Source organism: Melanaphis sacchari, unplaced genomic scaffold, assembly GCF_002803265.2.
Source record: "Melanaphis sacchari strain LSU unplaced genomic scaffold, SCAv2.0 Contig37_pilon_pilon, whole genome shotgun sequence".
In the NCBI taxonomy this organism is placed as follows: domain Eukaryota; kingdom Metazoa; phylum Arthropoda; class Insecta; order Hemiptera; family Aphididae; genus Melanaphis; species Melanaphis sacchari.
This window is the reverse complement of record NW_020271239.1, coordinates 1,230,490-1,245,704: the sequence shown is the minus strand read 5'-3', so window position 1 is coordinate 1,245,704 and position 15,215 is coordinate 1,230,490. Positions and strand designations below refer to the sequence as shown.

The following is a 15,215-nucleotide window of genomic DNA, read 5'->3' as shown; positions in this document are numbered from 1 at the left end:
AAAAAGAAAATTATTAACTCAAAATGAAACAAACCTGTTTTGTACATAATGACCAAGTTATAAATTGCTAACTGATTCTCCAATAATGAATTGTGAATACTCAATTTCTATAACAATATAACATAAACATTTTAGATAAAATTACATTAAGCTAGTTAAAACTAATTGCTATTATTTTTTCTGAGCTATATTAAACCACATGGAAATGTTTGATACATTGTGGTTAGTGATTAAATTATGTCTCAGTAATCAAGTGTTAAAATCACTGTAGTGGATTCAAATATAATTTCATACAAAAGCTAATTCTGTATCTTTCGATGCATTTTTCCGCCTTCTCTAACCTAATTCTGGGTCATAAGAGGCATCGGTTTTAAGTTCAGTTGTACATTAAAATAGATTGTGAAATGTCTAAACTTTATAGGTATAGTTTATTTTTCATTATTACAAATTACAATTAATTTAATAATATGCAAGTTAACCTACCGCATTAATTGTTTTTCAAACTCGAGTGTTTCGGGATCTTTCGTCACGCCATAGTCATTTAAGTAAATTTAGTGAAAACTGAAACTATACACTTTTATTATAAATTATATCTATTAATTTAAATTTCAAAAACAGAACGAGTTACTGTAATTATATTTCATATACATACACTGACATAATTGTAATCATTAGATACTACAGTACCTAATACTGACACCAGAGCGCACTCCCACCTCAATAATCTTTTATGAGTGTACGACTGTTACATAGATCTACTATAAATGTATAACTAAAACATTGGTCATTGAAATCTAGAAATATATGTCATGCATTTTTCAATATTTAGAAATATCAATATTTTTAAATATTTTACTAATTACTACTTATTTATATAAATTCATTTTAAGAAAAGTAAACATTTTTATCATGATAAATATAATTATATATAAATTCAATAAAAATTATGATCATAAAATCAAAAGATGCATATAGTTTGAAAACAAATAAGTGTTGTTATTTTTGATATCTCAACATTTAAAATTTAAGATATTTTGATCTGCATACATCTAGTATAAAACATATAGTAAATAAATTAAACTGTATCTATATTATACAAGAACATAATTATTTACAGGCCCGGCGCAAGGCTAAATGACGCCCCAGGCCAAAATGCCAATTGGCGCCTTTTACATACAACCCATAATATTATAATACTCGGAAAAAATGTTATTCATGGATAAAAATACGGAAAAATGATGTATAATTCTTAACTTGTAGTTTGTACATTATTTGTTATCGTCTTAATTAAAAAAAAAAATAACGTATAAAGAAATATAATGTAATAGGTATAGTATTCACATATAAATATAAAATACCTACATACTACAAAAAAAAAAAAAAATAAATAATAATACAGAAATTAATAATAAATGGAAATAGAGAGTACAATAAAACATAACATAAATAAAATATTTATTTAAATTTGTTATCGATCAACACTTTTCTTGATTTTCTCTCGGCAAAACTCCGTATAATTGTAGAAAAATCAATTTCCGCAGCTATTTCGTTTTCTATAGATAAAACCGATAGTGAGACTAAACGTTCATTAGCCATAGTAGATCGCAAGTATGTTTTTATGAGTTTTAATTTTGAGAAACTCCGCTCACCACTAGCTACTGTCACTGGTAACGTCAATAATAATCTTAAAGCAATCCAAAGATTTGGAAATATGTCTTGGAGTTCATAGTCAAAAATGTATTGAAGAATATTAAGAGGTGAACTTACGTCCAAACAAGAAATTAACAATTGCTTGATGTTCACAATTTCTGTGCATAATTCGACACCATCAATATCAGAGTCAGATCCATCTTTAAGGTGATTGTGTAGATCCATACAATGTTTCAATAAATCGTTTTCATTTTCAGGTGCATTTTTTAAATCGTACAAAAAATTCCATAAATCAACATGGATCTTTAAAATTTCAAAACGATCTGTCAATGATGTAGTAACAACGTCTATTAATGTGTAAAAAAATTCATGTTTAAATTTTTCGAGTACAGTTCTATGATCAGTATCATCTGAACGCTCATAGTCAAAGTGTTTTTTTTTTATACGCTTCCGAACTACTTTTATTTCAGAATCCACCCCTAATTCATCTGCTATTGCTTTTGCTTTAACCAAAATCTGATCAAATTGGTCTCTATAGTTCTTAATAAATTCTAAAGCACTTTTTAACATATTAAAACCATTTATTAAGTCTATTGCTTTTGCTTGCATACTTTTACTAACTAAATTTACTTGAAAAAGAATATCGTACCAAACAACTAATGATATTAGAAACTTAAAATCTGTAAGTTGATCAGCAAGCGAAACAGCTTCATGGCGCGTTCCAGCATCTATGTTTTCAACTTCGGATAGTTTAATAAGCGCATTGTAAATTTGTTCAGTTTGAAAACGAACAACTTTTACGCTGTTGATTCTACTTTCCCATCTTGTGTCACTCAGAGGTTTCACGGTCAGCCCTTTTATATTGTCAGTTAAAATTTTCCATCGATTTACCGATGATGAAAACAATACATAAATTCTTTGGAGTACGCCGAAAACTGTAATTGAATTTATAGAACAAGATGCAGCATCTGATACAACTAAATTTAAAGAATGGCAATTGCATGGAACAAAGGTGGCACGAGGATTCATTGATAAAACTCTCGCTTGAACTCCTTTTTTTTGCCCTTTCATGTTAGCACCATTATCATATCCCTGCCCACGACAATCTTGAAAAGGAATATTCTTTTCTGCAAGAGTATTTAGAAGAAGGTCTGTTAAACTCAAACCTGTAGAGCTTTCTACCGTTTTAAACCCAATGAAATGTTCTTTAACTTCAATTTTTTTTTTTATATTAACAAATCTTAGTGTAAAGGATAGTTGTTCTTGATGACTCACATCTGGTGTACAGTCAAGAATTACAGAATAATATTTTGCTGCACGTAATCTATCTATTATTGTTTCTAAAACTTTATTGGCCATGAGATTAATTAATTCGTTTTGAATAGAATGACTGCAATAATGTACGGTTTTTTCACGAGACAGTGTTTTAAGTAATAATTCTTTAGTTACATCGTCATATTTACCCAAAAGTTCAACTAAACTTAAAAAATTTCCATTACTTTGAGTATAAAATTTATCTGAACTTCCTCGAAACGCTAGATTATTCTTTGATAAATATAAAGTTACTGATAACAAACGGTCCAAAACTTTTACCCAATAATCAGTTTCCATGTTCGTAATTCGCTGGTGCTCTGCATCTATTGTTTTATTTAGTTTTAACCGTTTTTTCTATTTCTATCCATGTACCATAAGCCTTAAAATGATTAGGCGCTTTTTCGTGTACAGTAAGTGCAGCAGATACGTTATGCCAATCAGAAAACCCACAAATTGCCAAATTTGACTTCGGAGTTCTATCAAATAATTTACAACAGAAACAAAATATTTTCCCCGTTGATTTTGAGTAAATTAACCAACGCCTAAGTAATTTTTCTCCATTAGAAAGATGTCGATAAAAATGAATCTCAGAAAAATGTCTTTTTTCATGATCTAGTTGAATACTCGAAAATTCTGTAAATATTTCGGGACCGGTTACTACTATATAGTCAATTTGTTTTGATGTTAAAAATGAGGGCCAAGTAGCAGGATCAGAGTTAATACTTGGTTCAGATGATTCAGTGTTACTAACCAATTCATTACTTTGAAATTCAATAGAAATATCCATATTTTCTAAATGCTTAATTGTATGTTGTTCAGAACTTGTAGTAGCTAATAAAGATGACGTGATATTTTGTTCTGGACTTGTAGAAGGTAACAATTCTTCTGAAGAATAGCTTTCATCGTTAATTGATTCTTTATTTTTTTGCAAGAACTTAGATAAAGCATTAGCACCTTTTTTAAATTCTAATTCCCTCTTAATCTTTTTTTTTAGGTTTTCTGCTCCAGATAATTTCTTTTTCGGTGCCATTCTAACTAAAGCGTTTCCTAAATTAATTGTAATAATTTGTATAATATTATTAATTAATTCTTATCAAGTATAAATTATACTAATATACTAATATAAGGTATATTAAACATAAAATAAATATAGTATTCCAACAGATGCAGCAGCAAACGTGTTAATAAATAATAAATTAAAATATATTATATTATTTACTTTCTATTTTCTGTTAAAGTTATAACTTACCTAATAACTAGTGAAATTTAATCGTCAACTAGGCGATGGCGTAAGTACTCGTTTCAAAGAGCAAAAACAAAATGACAATAAAAGTATGATCACTGACCCGTATAGTACGATCGTCAATCAGTAAAATAATAATATAGGTATAATACTATAATAAAATTAACGTGTATTTTTAAACACACAGAATAAGCTGATAAGTGATGGACGGACGAGACGTAGTCATGAGTCACAATGGCTTGACGCGATCCCGATTAAACGATAACAAATATTCGGGAATTTTTATATTTGTAGAACAATACATAAGATAAACATTTTACGTTAGTACGCTAAACAGAATAACCATAATAATAATTATCTATATTTCAATACAAAGTTTTAGGAATTTTATATTTAATAAAAAAAATTACTAACAAAAGTGTGCAAAATTGTAAAAAGCAATTTCGGCGCTCCCCTGAAAATGGCGCCCTAGGCGACCGCCTGAGTCGCCTTACCCTCGCGCCGGGCCTGATTATTTACTTTAGGACTTACCGGGGCTATATATCTAGACCGAAAATGTTGACAGACAACAATATTTTGAGTAATTTGGTAATAAATACAAATAATTTTAATTTTTTTATCAATTACAATGATATATTCCTAATGTAAATAATACTTAATTTATTTTTGTATTTAAAATGTATACAAAATAAATGTAAAATAAGTTATAGCAATAACAACAAAGTGTAACATAGACCATAATAATATGTAGTCATGTAGGCTGAAATTTATTTGATAGTGTTTTTATATATTTAACGAAATGTTGTTATTTATTTCTCTAGAGTTTGAGTTCAGTTATACCATAAAATATATTATTATATTCTACGGTTATACTGACAACCGTTGACCATCGATCATTGACTATTATAATTATAATTTAAGTAACGATTATAATAAATTTATTATGATTGGTGATGTAGGTATACAAATTAATCGTAGACTATATTTGTTTATTGTTTACATGAAACACTCATCAATTCCGAGTCGCTAATCAAATTGACTTAAACTTGTTTAAGTATTTTTTGGTATATTTAATTTGTTTATTATATTCATTTGAAATGTAAATTGAGTTATGATTGAAAACGTTTGAAATTTATTAGTCGTTCACCTTCTAAATTAGATTTGTGTGTAAATTAATTAATCAAAATATATAATAATGATTTAGATGATAACTTTTCTAATGAATATTCTAAAGATTCTAAATTATTATAAAATGTTATCACCAAATGTTGTGACTGGATGTGAAATGTGCAGTTGCACACTGCACACACAAATAGTTAGGTAGTTCCTGTCACCGACGTAATGAACATCTCGCAAATAAAATAATAATTATACACGTTTTAGTCTTTATTTTATTTACAGCAACAACTCTTACATACAATATTGAAAATCAACATATTGTTAAAGAAAAGAACTTAGGTGAACTATTTCTTTATATAGACATAGTCTCCAGAATTGTTTCATGTCTTCCAACATTAAACATTTCTACTAAAAGCTCCTTCCCAACTCATAAATAAAAATTACTTATGATTAACAGAGAATCATTTAAACAGTGTTGGCATTTTTTAAATTGAAAATAAAATTTATAGAAAAATCGATTGTGAGAATATAATTAATTAATTGTTAAGATCCCATTATTTAATTTTTTAATACTTACCTACTTGATGTTATTGTTTAATTTTTGTTATTTTTAATTTTTTCAAAGTTATTAATAATAAATACTTTGTATATTTGTAATTTGAGTACTTATTTGTTTTTATATATTTTTAAATAAAGGATATTGTTTATATTATATGCTAGTGAATTTTTTTATATATTGTATACTTGTATTTTAATAATTGATGTTATGAATGATACCTAATGTAGGAACGGGTGTGGTAAAAATTAAAACCAGTGGTTTTCAACCATTTTAACAATGCGGCACACTTAAACTCCTACAAATTTTTCGCGGCACACCAATTCATATATATTTGATGCATATTTTATACACAATTTTATTTATATGATAATATTGTTATACATTGTAATAAAAATATATCGATTAATGAAACATTTGTGCTTGATGCGTGGCGCTCAAGTGTTTAATTCAAGAACGAACTATAGACAAGCTTACTCTCAGTTTTCTATGAATCGAAGTCTTCTCTTTTTTTATTTTTCATTATCGTGACTGTTAAAAATCCTTGATCGCATAGATACGATGTGGAAAATGGTTCTAAAATTGTTATGGCTTTTATAGATACTTCAAGAAATTCTGCTTGAGCATATATCCAAAATTTGTTAACAATAATTTCTTTAAATTTTAACTTCAATATTTTATCATTTTTAAGTCAGATAAGATTGTCTTCTTCGGTGAATGTAGAATTAATTACCTCGTTAACATACACTGAATGGATTTCGCATCCAGTTTTCAACATGTATGCTGGGAAAGTATTTTGTCATTTTATCTTTCAGTAACATGATAGATTGGTTCCATGTCTTTACGCCGACGGTATCTACATATTAACGATACGAGGCTGCCGGCTGGCGTTTATATCTCACCCTACAGTTTCGTAGGACCATTGTCAATTTTTTTCGGTCAACTTGAGTTTTCCTCAGAGTTAATTTTTCTTTAAAAGCCATAATTTGGTCAAATGATGTTAGAGTATTTTTGTTACGACCTTGTATGCTTGTATTTAATTTATTCAAAAGTTCTAAAATATCAGTTAAAAAAGAAACTTTTGTCCACCACTTTTATCTTTAAAGAAACTCGTACTTTGATTCTTTTATTGTTAAAAATATAATTATTTTTTCACTCAAACTATAAAAACGTGTTAATACCCGGCCTCTTGTTAACCATCTTATTGCACTATGAAAAAGTAAATTAAAGTTATCACAAATCCTCACAAATTTTTTCAAACAACCTTGATTTTAGTGAATTACTTTTAATATGATTTAGAAAAAGTCTTCACTTTTGGTTGTCTCAGGAAGTATTTTAAAATACAAAAAGTTTTCCACGATATCTTTGTTGGAAACTATACGTATAAATACCAAAATTTGTACTGGTCCACTTATGTCAGTTGATTCGTCAAGTTGTAATGCAAATAATGGAGAGTCACGGGATTGTTCTTCAATATCTTTAGACATGTGTTCTTATGCCTGTTAAAGGTGTTGTCAGGTATAGGAATTCTTAATACTTCTTTTTTAGTTTCTTTGCCAAGAAGTACTTATACGATTTCACGGCAAGCCGGTAAAATAATTTTTTCTGTTATAATGTGTGGTTTCACTTGTTTATCTACAAGCTCTGCTATTAGATAACTAGCTACTTGAGTTTTATCAGAAATCATCACTATTTTTGTCAGTTTTTCAGATTGTCGTGTTTCTGTTTTAGTAAACGTTAAAAATATGAAGCATTTTTATCGACTAAATGAGAATGCTTGGTGGAAAAATGACGTTTTAGTTTACTTGGAACCATTGATTCATTGGTTAGTTTTTCGCCACATACAAGATTCCATGGACGAGGATCATTAACATTATCGGACCAAGAAAATACTATTTTTAAATAATCTTTATGATATTGACGTCTGATATTTAATTCATTGTTTTTCTTTGGTTGTTCATTCACTGAAATGCTGTGAGTTGAACGAATTATAAATTTATCTATTATAAAAATTATAGTTACGAGTATTATTTAAAATATACCACGTAAGACATAAATCGTTGAAAATACAAAGAAATACCTATGATGAGTATAGTGTATATAATACAATATTCCGCGACGCGACGTAAAATTATCGAGACGGTTGCGACGGGCACATTGCTGGATTTATAACTGGTGCCGCCCCAACCACCCAACCACTCAAAAAATATAGTATGTATTTTTCAAATTCATGGATTTACTTCTGTTTTTTAAATATATATATTAAATATTATATAATATTAATTTATATAGTTACATAAATGCATAAAGTATTTATAATATGATTTTTTTTCCATTTCTTACAAAATTTGCCGCCTTAGGCCCGGGCATCACAGATCTAGGCGTAAATTCAGTCTTGGACGGGCATACTAATATTAAATACTATTATACGTGTCTACGATTAATGATTTAGCCTGTCTTTATATTTATTATTAATCAATTTTCACCGAATAACGATAATAATATTAGTAAATACAAAAGTATAAAACTGTTAATAGAGTTATTGCGGCACATTTCAAGGGTGCTCACGGCACACTGGTTGAAAACCACTGATATAAACAATTAAAAACATTATTGTTTGATGCGTGGGATTGCTCATTTGTAATAATTTTTTGTTATTATTTTTCTTTAAATATTTATTATTTATTTCCGGCGTTGGAAATGTGGCGCTCCCATCGCTCAATGTAGTACCGTGTACATTTCAGTAGCTCTACTCTGACTTTTAAAGAACATGGGATCTCTAGACATTAACAATCATACCGTTTTCCGCGGAATAAATGATCATTGATCAATAACAATTTGGTACGGGTTTCATGGTACATATAAGTCATTAGAACTAACCATAATAGCATTTAAGGCAATTAATCTAACAATATCGTTGTTAACAATAAAATTGTTGAACATTGGTTCAATATTACTTTAATTAACGTTCATGTCTCTACTAAAGGAAAAACTCAGAAAGAAAAAAAACAACTTCTATTACGAATTAGTAAATGTAGTAGATAGAATACTTAATAACAGAATCTTAGTTATTTTCGGAGATCTAAATGCAAGGATTGGAAAAGAAATAATATTTAAATCAACCATTGGCTACCATAGTTTGCATGAAATAACTAATAATAATGACCTTACATTTATTGACTTTGTAACAATTAGAGCTATAGTGATCAAAAGTACAATGTTTTCCCATAAAAAGATTCATAAAAGAACACGGAAGTTATCAGATGGGAATTACACAAATAAAATTGACTATGTATTTTTTAATGACAGATTCAAAAACAGTATTGCGGACATCAAAATAATGTGAAGGCAGACTGTGACTCTGACCACTATCTGGTTAGGGTGAAAATTAAAGCAAAATCGAAGAAGAGAATTATCATAAAATAATATAGGTTCAATAAACAATAAGTAGAGGAAGATACATGACGCAATTAAAGGAACATCAATTGCAGTACTAGGTAAATAAAAAAAAATACAGAAATACCTTGTTTTAACAAAAGATGTGAGAAGGCTATAAGTTAAAGAAAAAATTTAAAACCAATACCTTAATGACCCTCTCCACGAAGAAAACAAAAATAAAATAAAATGAGAGTACAAAAGAAGCAAACCGAATATTTAAATACGAAAAAAGAGCCTATACTGAAAATATTTTGAAAGAAGTATAGAAATATCACGATAAACACAATACATGCTAATTTTACAAAAAAATTAATACACTAAAGGGAGGTTACAAAAAGTATGATAAGTTCCTAAAGAAGGAAGGTAGAACACTAATTACTGCCCAATAAAATGTCTTAGAAAGTTGGAGAACGTATTTTGAACATCTTTTCAGCTGCAATGATCCCAAAGACATCTTCACCTAGACAAATACAAATCTAAAAGTATTTGCAGCACCGCCAAAACAAGCAGTTTAACTACAAATAAAGCGACTGAAGAACTATAAACAACTTGAAGAGGACGGTATACAAGGCGAAATTATGAAGATGCTTAACGAGAATTCATTAACGTAGGTAAGTACATAGATTATTAACTTAGTTATATGTCAAATCCAAAAGAAAGATGCGCAATAAATCTGTGATAATTATATAAGAATAGCTTTACTGAATGTGATCTACAAAGTATTGTCTAATTGCATATTAGATAGGATTAAGCCCATAGCTGAAGAGTCGCTGGGAGATTAACAAGGTGGTTTTAAACCCAATAAGCCAACAATAGATCAAATCTTCAGTCTAAAACAGATCATGGAAAAGTCGTGGGAATTCAATATAAGTGTATGAATACTATTTGTGGATTTCGTGACCGCCGCGATTCTAGCGGTAAAGTTGTCTGATGTGTTCTCAAATCTCTAAAATCAATCGGATCGCAATTTATAAATACAAATTTCATGCTACACGCGTGAAGAACACTGAAAATTGAGGACCATTGTCTGCTGACAGGGTGAGGGTCGGTGTACAACGAAGATCATACTCCAGATAGATTTCATGTCTCCGGCTATAAGTATCTAAACGAACAAACAGTAATAAATGAATAACACTGATAGCTAGATTTCCAGTGTCCTAGCAGTAATCGACACTACATGTATACCAATTTAATTATATTTGTAGTCAGTTTTTTTGTTTTTAAATTTGTAATACATCAACAGCAGTACCTATTTCAAATTTTAAATAATTACGTTTTAGATAGGTGGATAGTTGTTAGTTATAACTTGCAATACTACAAATTTGTATGTTTGTAATTTCCTTTCTTAACTATTTAGATATTAAGCAAGTATTTTTAATTTTGTTTCTACTAGGGGGCCCTCAAAAAAAAATTGATCCGGGTATCTGAAAGACTAAATCCGGCTCTGAGTAAATTTATTATTTAATAATGATAACGCCATTAACTTAAAACAATGGAAGGGGTTATTTAGTAAACAAATCTCAATTAATTTCACATGATGAGAATATGTTGCCCAATAATATTACAAAACTTAAAACTTCATATCAACTCTTCACATATTTTTTCAATGAAGGATATCTTATTGTGGGCGTAACTAGGATTTCAATCAGAGAGAAGGGGCAGTGGCATAGCGAACTTTTAATAATTAAAAGCTAATTTTTTTTTTTAAGTATTTATTTATTATATTATTTTTAAATCATAACAATGACAATCTTTTAGAGTCTTCACAAAATCTACTTAGAATTTTCTGTAGCAGCTCTTCTTTTTTTTCATTTAGCAGCTCTCTATGCACGCTTACTATGCACAAACCTAAAATAATTTACATTGTATACAATTAACATAATTTGCATTGATATGAAAAAAAAAATTATTTTAATTTACCATTCAGACGATTTTCATCGATTCATCGTTGAACGCAACTAAGTCTTCACCCTTCTAAGGTACTGAATAACCTCTCAATAGTGCTGATTGTACATGATTGAGCTAAAGAAATATACAATGCTTCTTTATTTTGGGAATGGGACTTTTCGGCGCTGCCATTTCGGCTCTGCCGTTTCGGCGATAGATATTTTCGGCGCTGCTGTTTCGGCGATAATGACAATACGTATTATAATGAAAATTATTTTTAATATAAAAAAAATTAAAAATTGCACTATAAAAATGCATTTAAATTATATTAATTATTATATAGTCAAATTTTTAGATATAAAATAATAAAGATTAAAAAATTATGTAGGTACATTAGTAAAAAAATAATAATATAGTCAATTAATGTTTATAAAATTATTATAGTCAACATTTTATTTCAACGCTATATTATTTGATATTCCCCTGATAAATGTTTGAATGTCATTTTTATCGTATCTATCAACTAGTTTATAAATACGATTGTCTGTGTCTCTAAATTTTTTTAACTTTTTCCGTGGACTATTACCCGTTACCAAATGCTCATACTGTGTATCCGTTCCTGCTTGTATTTTACGTAATGTATTTATGAAAGCCCAAATTGTAGGTTTGTTTGCCATTAACTGATTTAATCTTCTATTCGCCGCTTCAGCATGGTTATTTGTACGGTCTTTATTTGTTAATACACGTTCGTATAAATTCCACATTGCCGGAGAAAATCGCGCAGGCCGTCTACCTTCACGACTACGATTTTTCCGACCAATATAAAAGTCTTCGAACCAATCTAATAAATCTATAAGTTCTTCGGGTAAACTTTCTGATAAAATGTCTAGCGCATCATCAAGATCTGATATAGGAACGAAAGCTAATGCGATAATACTTTTTACGTGTATGCAAAATTCTGGTTCATTTTTATAACGAGATATTAAATGTAGCTCACCTAATTTAGACCGAAAGTTTTGACATAAGTGAAAATAACACCCAAATATTTGTACATTAGGGAATGCATATTTTATAGCTGTAAAAGCAGCAAGTTCAAAATCGCAAGAGATTGAGTCTGGATTCAAATCTGGTTCAAGCGTTTTTAACATGTTTAATAGTTTTTCATAAATATTAGCTTTTTTGCTTGGAAGTAGTGCATATATTATCGGGTGTACACCTCCTAATGCTTCCGCCAAAATAACATAAACCTGGGAAAATAATAATGGAGCAATTCTAAAAGTGCCGTCACAGTACCAGGTTCGGGAATTTTTTAATATTTTTAGTCCACTAAGTCGGCCAAATATTAAGACCCTATCTGTTTCCTGCCCACTATCTGCTAATAAGAATTGTTCACTTATTCCATCATTTGGCGAGTAAGTTTTGTATATTTCGGGTAACTGTAGAGTTTTTAAATCTATTGGTGCCGCTGGAGCTGAATTTACTTCATTTCGTTTTCTCCTAATCATTTTTCGTAACGCTTCATTATTTTGAAGGATTCCCTAAAAATATACAACTCTTAAATACGAGGCTAAAATTGTACGTGTGTGCACTCAATGCGAACAGTGACTAAACTACGTAGTAGAATCGGCCTATATTTATTTATGCTGAATATGTATACTATTGTTATGTTTATATAAATATATTTTTAGGTACTTACTTTTGCTGACTGTGTTAATCCGTTAACACATTCATTTATTATAGTGGAAGTTGTCTCCATCGTTTCAATTGCCCGTCTTTTCATTTTTGTGACTACGATATTAGCTTCGATTTCTATAGATTCAGAATCGTGGGTGTGTTCTTTTGCAGGAAGTTTGATAATCTCTAAATTATCTAATGAAGTATGCACTCTTGCTGGACAAATATCTTTTCTTCGACATCTCCAAAACTTTACTTGACTATTCGCACTTAACTTATCGAAAATGTACATATAACCATCGTGTCTTAAAATTTCACGATTACGTTTTGATTCAATCAATGCCATTTTTACTGCACGTTGCACGACACAACACTACACACTGTTTTACACTTCACACATCAGTGTTAAAACTTATTTTATCATATCTAGGCCTTTCCGATCAAATTATTACCGTTATATACCTATTGGGTATCATTTATTATTATTTTTATTACACCATACATATATACAATATACATAGGTACAAGTTATCTTCGATAACAATTTTATCGTAGCTAGTAGTAATAGTAACCAATTAGTACGCCCGGAACTAAACCACTAATAAATACTAAAGTAACAATACTATAAAAATAAAATATAAAATATAAAATTTTTTTTCCAATTTTTTTATTTTTAGTTATAATTAATATAATTTAAATGCATTTTTATAGTGCAATTTTTAATTTTTTTTATATTAAAAATAATTTTCATTATAATACGTATTGTCATTATCGCCGAAACAGCAGCGCCGAAAATATCTATCGCCGAAACGGCAGAGCCGAAATGGCAGCGCCGAAATGGCAGCGCCGAAATGGCAGCGCCGAAAAGTCCTAGACCCCTTTATTTTAGGAAAGAAAATATCTGTTTTTTCTTTTATTTTGATTATTTCCATGTCTGATAGCTTACTTTTAGCTATTTTTTTCTCCTTCCACTTGTGGTACCATAGTTCTGCTTCATTTTCTAAGTCTTTAATTTGATAATAATTTGTAAAATCATTTATTTTAAGTTTAAATTCTTTGATGCTCATATCTAACGTATTAGAAGGGTGTAGTAATAAAAGAGAAAAAGCTGGTAGGTTTTCATCAGAAAATCTCTGCACCAATGAGAATATCAATGAATCCAAGTATGAAATTAGCAGTGACCTCTCCCAAAATTTAGTTTAATTTAATGCTGTAGGATTCGAACGATGTTGTTGTTGTCCAACAATCCTAGGAAGATTTTTCGATTGCAGAGCATTCGTGACAGGCTCTAATAATTTAGAGTATTTTGCAATTAGTATAACACTCATTATAAAAATACTTTTATTTGCTACAGAATGCAATTGAAAAGTAACTTTTATTTTTGCAGCGTTTCCATCATTTGACAATTTGTCTAAAGCATGTACAGTTATCTCAAAATTTTCTTTGAAAATTGAAACACTTCTATATTTTTGAGACCACCATGTCTCACAGAATGCTATATTGTTGGGATAAATTTTCTGCGTAAAATAGATTTGCGAAAGAAGTTTATAATATATTTTAACGTTGAAATTATGTTATGTATTTTTGGAACACAATTTAAATCATTGACCACCAAGTTTAATTTATGACTTGCACAGTGAAAAAACAGAGCATGTGGATATTTTTTTTGTAAAATTGTTTGCAATCCATTAATCTTCCTTGACATAGTTGCGCAACCATCACAGTCTTGTCCAACAAACTTCGTTCCATTGACCATTGAGATCTTCGTTTTGAATAAAATTATCTATTACACTAGCTATGTTGTCAGCATCCATAGCATGTAGTTCAATGAAGCCTAAAAATTCTTCTCTAATAGCCCTTTTCTCATTATCAAAATATCTAATCTCAATAGATATTTGCTCTGTTACTAAGATATCAGCGGTATCGTCTGCCATTATACTGAAAACTACAGCCTTTTTAACATCATTAATAAAATCATCTTTGATTATTCTTCCACCTATATTGATTATTTTGTTCTGAATTGTAGAGTTGTGTAAATAGCATTTCGCTTGCCTTTTTCAAAGGATTTTGAATTCTTTGTTTGTGTGACTCGAAAGGCTTTTCTTATCAATTAAAAGTTTATTTAGGCCAAGAAAATTATACAAGATTTTGTTTGCCATACGACTATACAAGCTAGATCTTGGTGTGACTTAAAATATAGTTATACGATCCAAAAAAATTTTGAACATAATAAAAATAATAGAATTTATTTCGATAATTTTTATACAAGTATTTCTTTAACTGCTTTCTTAAAGCAAAATGGAATATTATGCTTAAGTACCATCAGGAAAGACC

At 29.3% G+C, this 15,215-nt stretch overlaps 3 protein-coding genes across 3 annotated transcripts; all 3 read right to left on the bottom strand.

Moving 5' to 3' along the window:
- Window positions 1-1,455: 1,455 nt before the first annotated feature.
- Window positions 1,456-3,261, bottom strand: LOC112597147 (zinc finger MYM-type protein 1-like). Its single transcript, XM_025343084.1, has one exon. The coding sequence runs from the start codon at window positions 3,259-3,261 to the stop codon at window positions 1,456-1,458; it is 1,806 nt and encodes a 601-aa protein (XP_025198869.1).
- A 34-nt stretch (window positions 3,262-3,295) lies between these two features.
- Window positions 3,296-3,994, bottom strand: LOC112597146 (zinc finger MYM-type protein 5-like). The gene has a single exon (XM_025343083.1). The coding sequence runs from the start codon at window positions 3,992-3,994 to the stop codon at window positions 3,296-3,298; it is 699 nt and encodes a 232-aa protein (XP_025198868.1).
- A 3,455-nt stretch (window positions 3,995-7,449) lies between these two features.
- LOC112597144 lies at window positions 7,450-12,987 on the bottom strand. Its single transcript, XM_025343082.1, has 4 exons — window positions 12,904-12,987; window positions 11,670-12,745; window positions 7,688-7,854; window positions 7,450-7,604 (listed from the first exon to the last, which is right to left on the bottom strand). The coding sequence occupies exons 1-4, from the start codon at window positions 12,985-12,987 to the stop codon at window positions 7,450-7,452; spliced, it is 1,482 nt and encodes a 493-aa protein (XP_025198867.1).
- Between the last annotated feature and the right edge of the window lie 2,228 nt (window positions 12,988-15,215).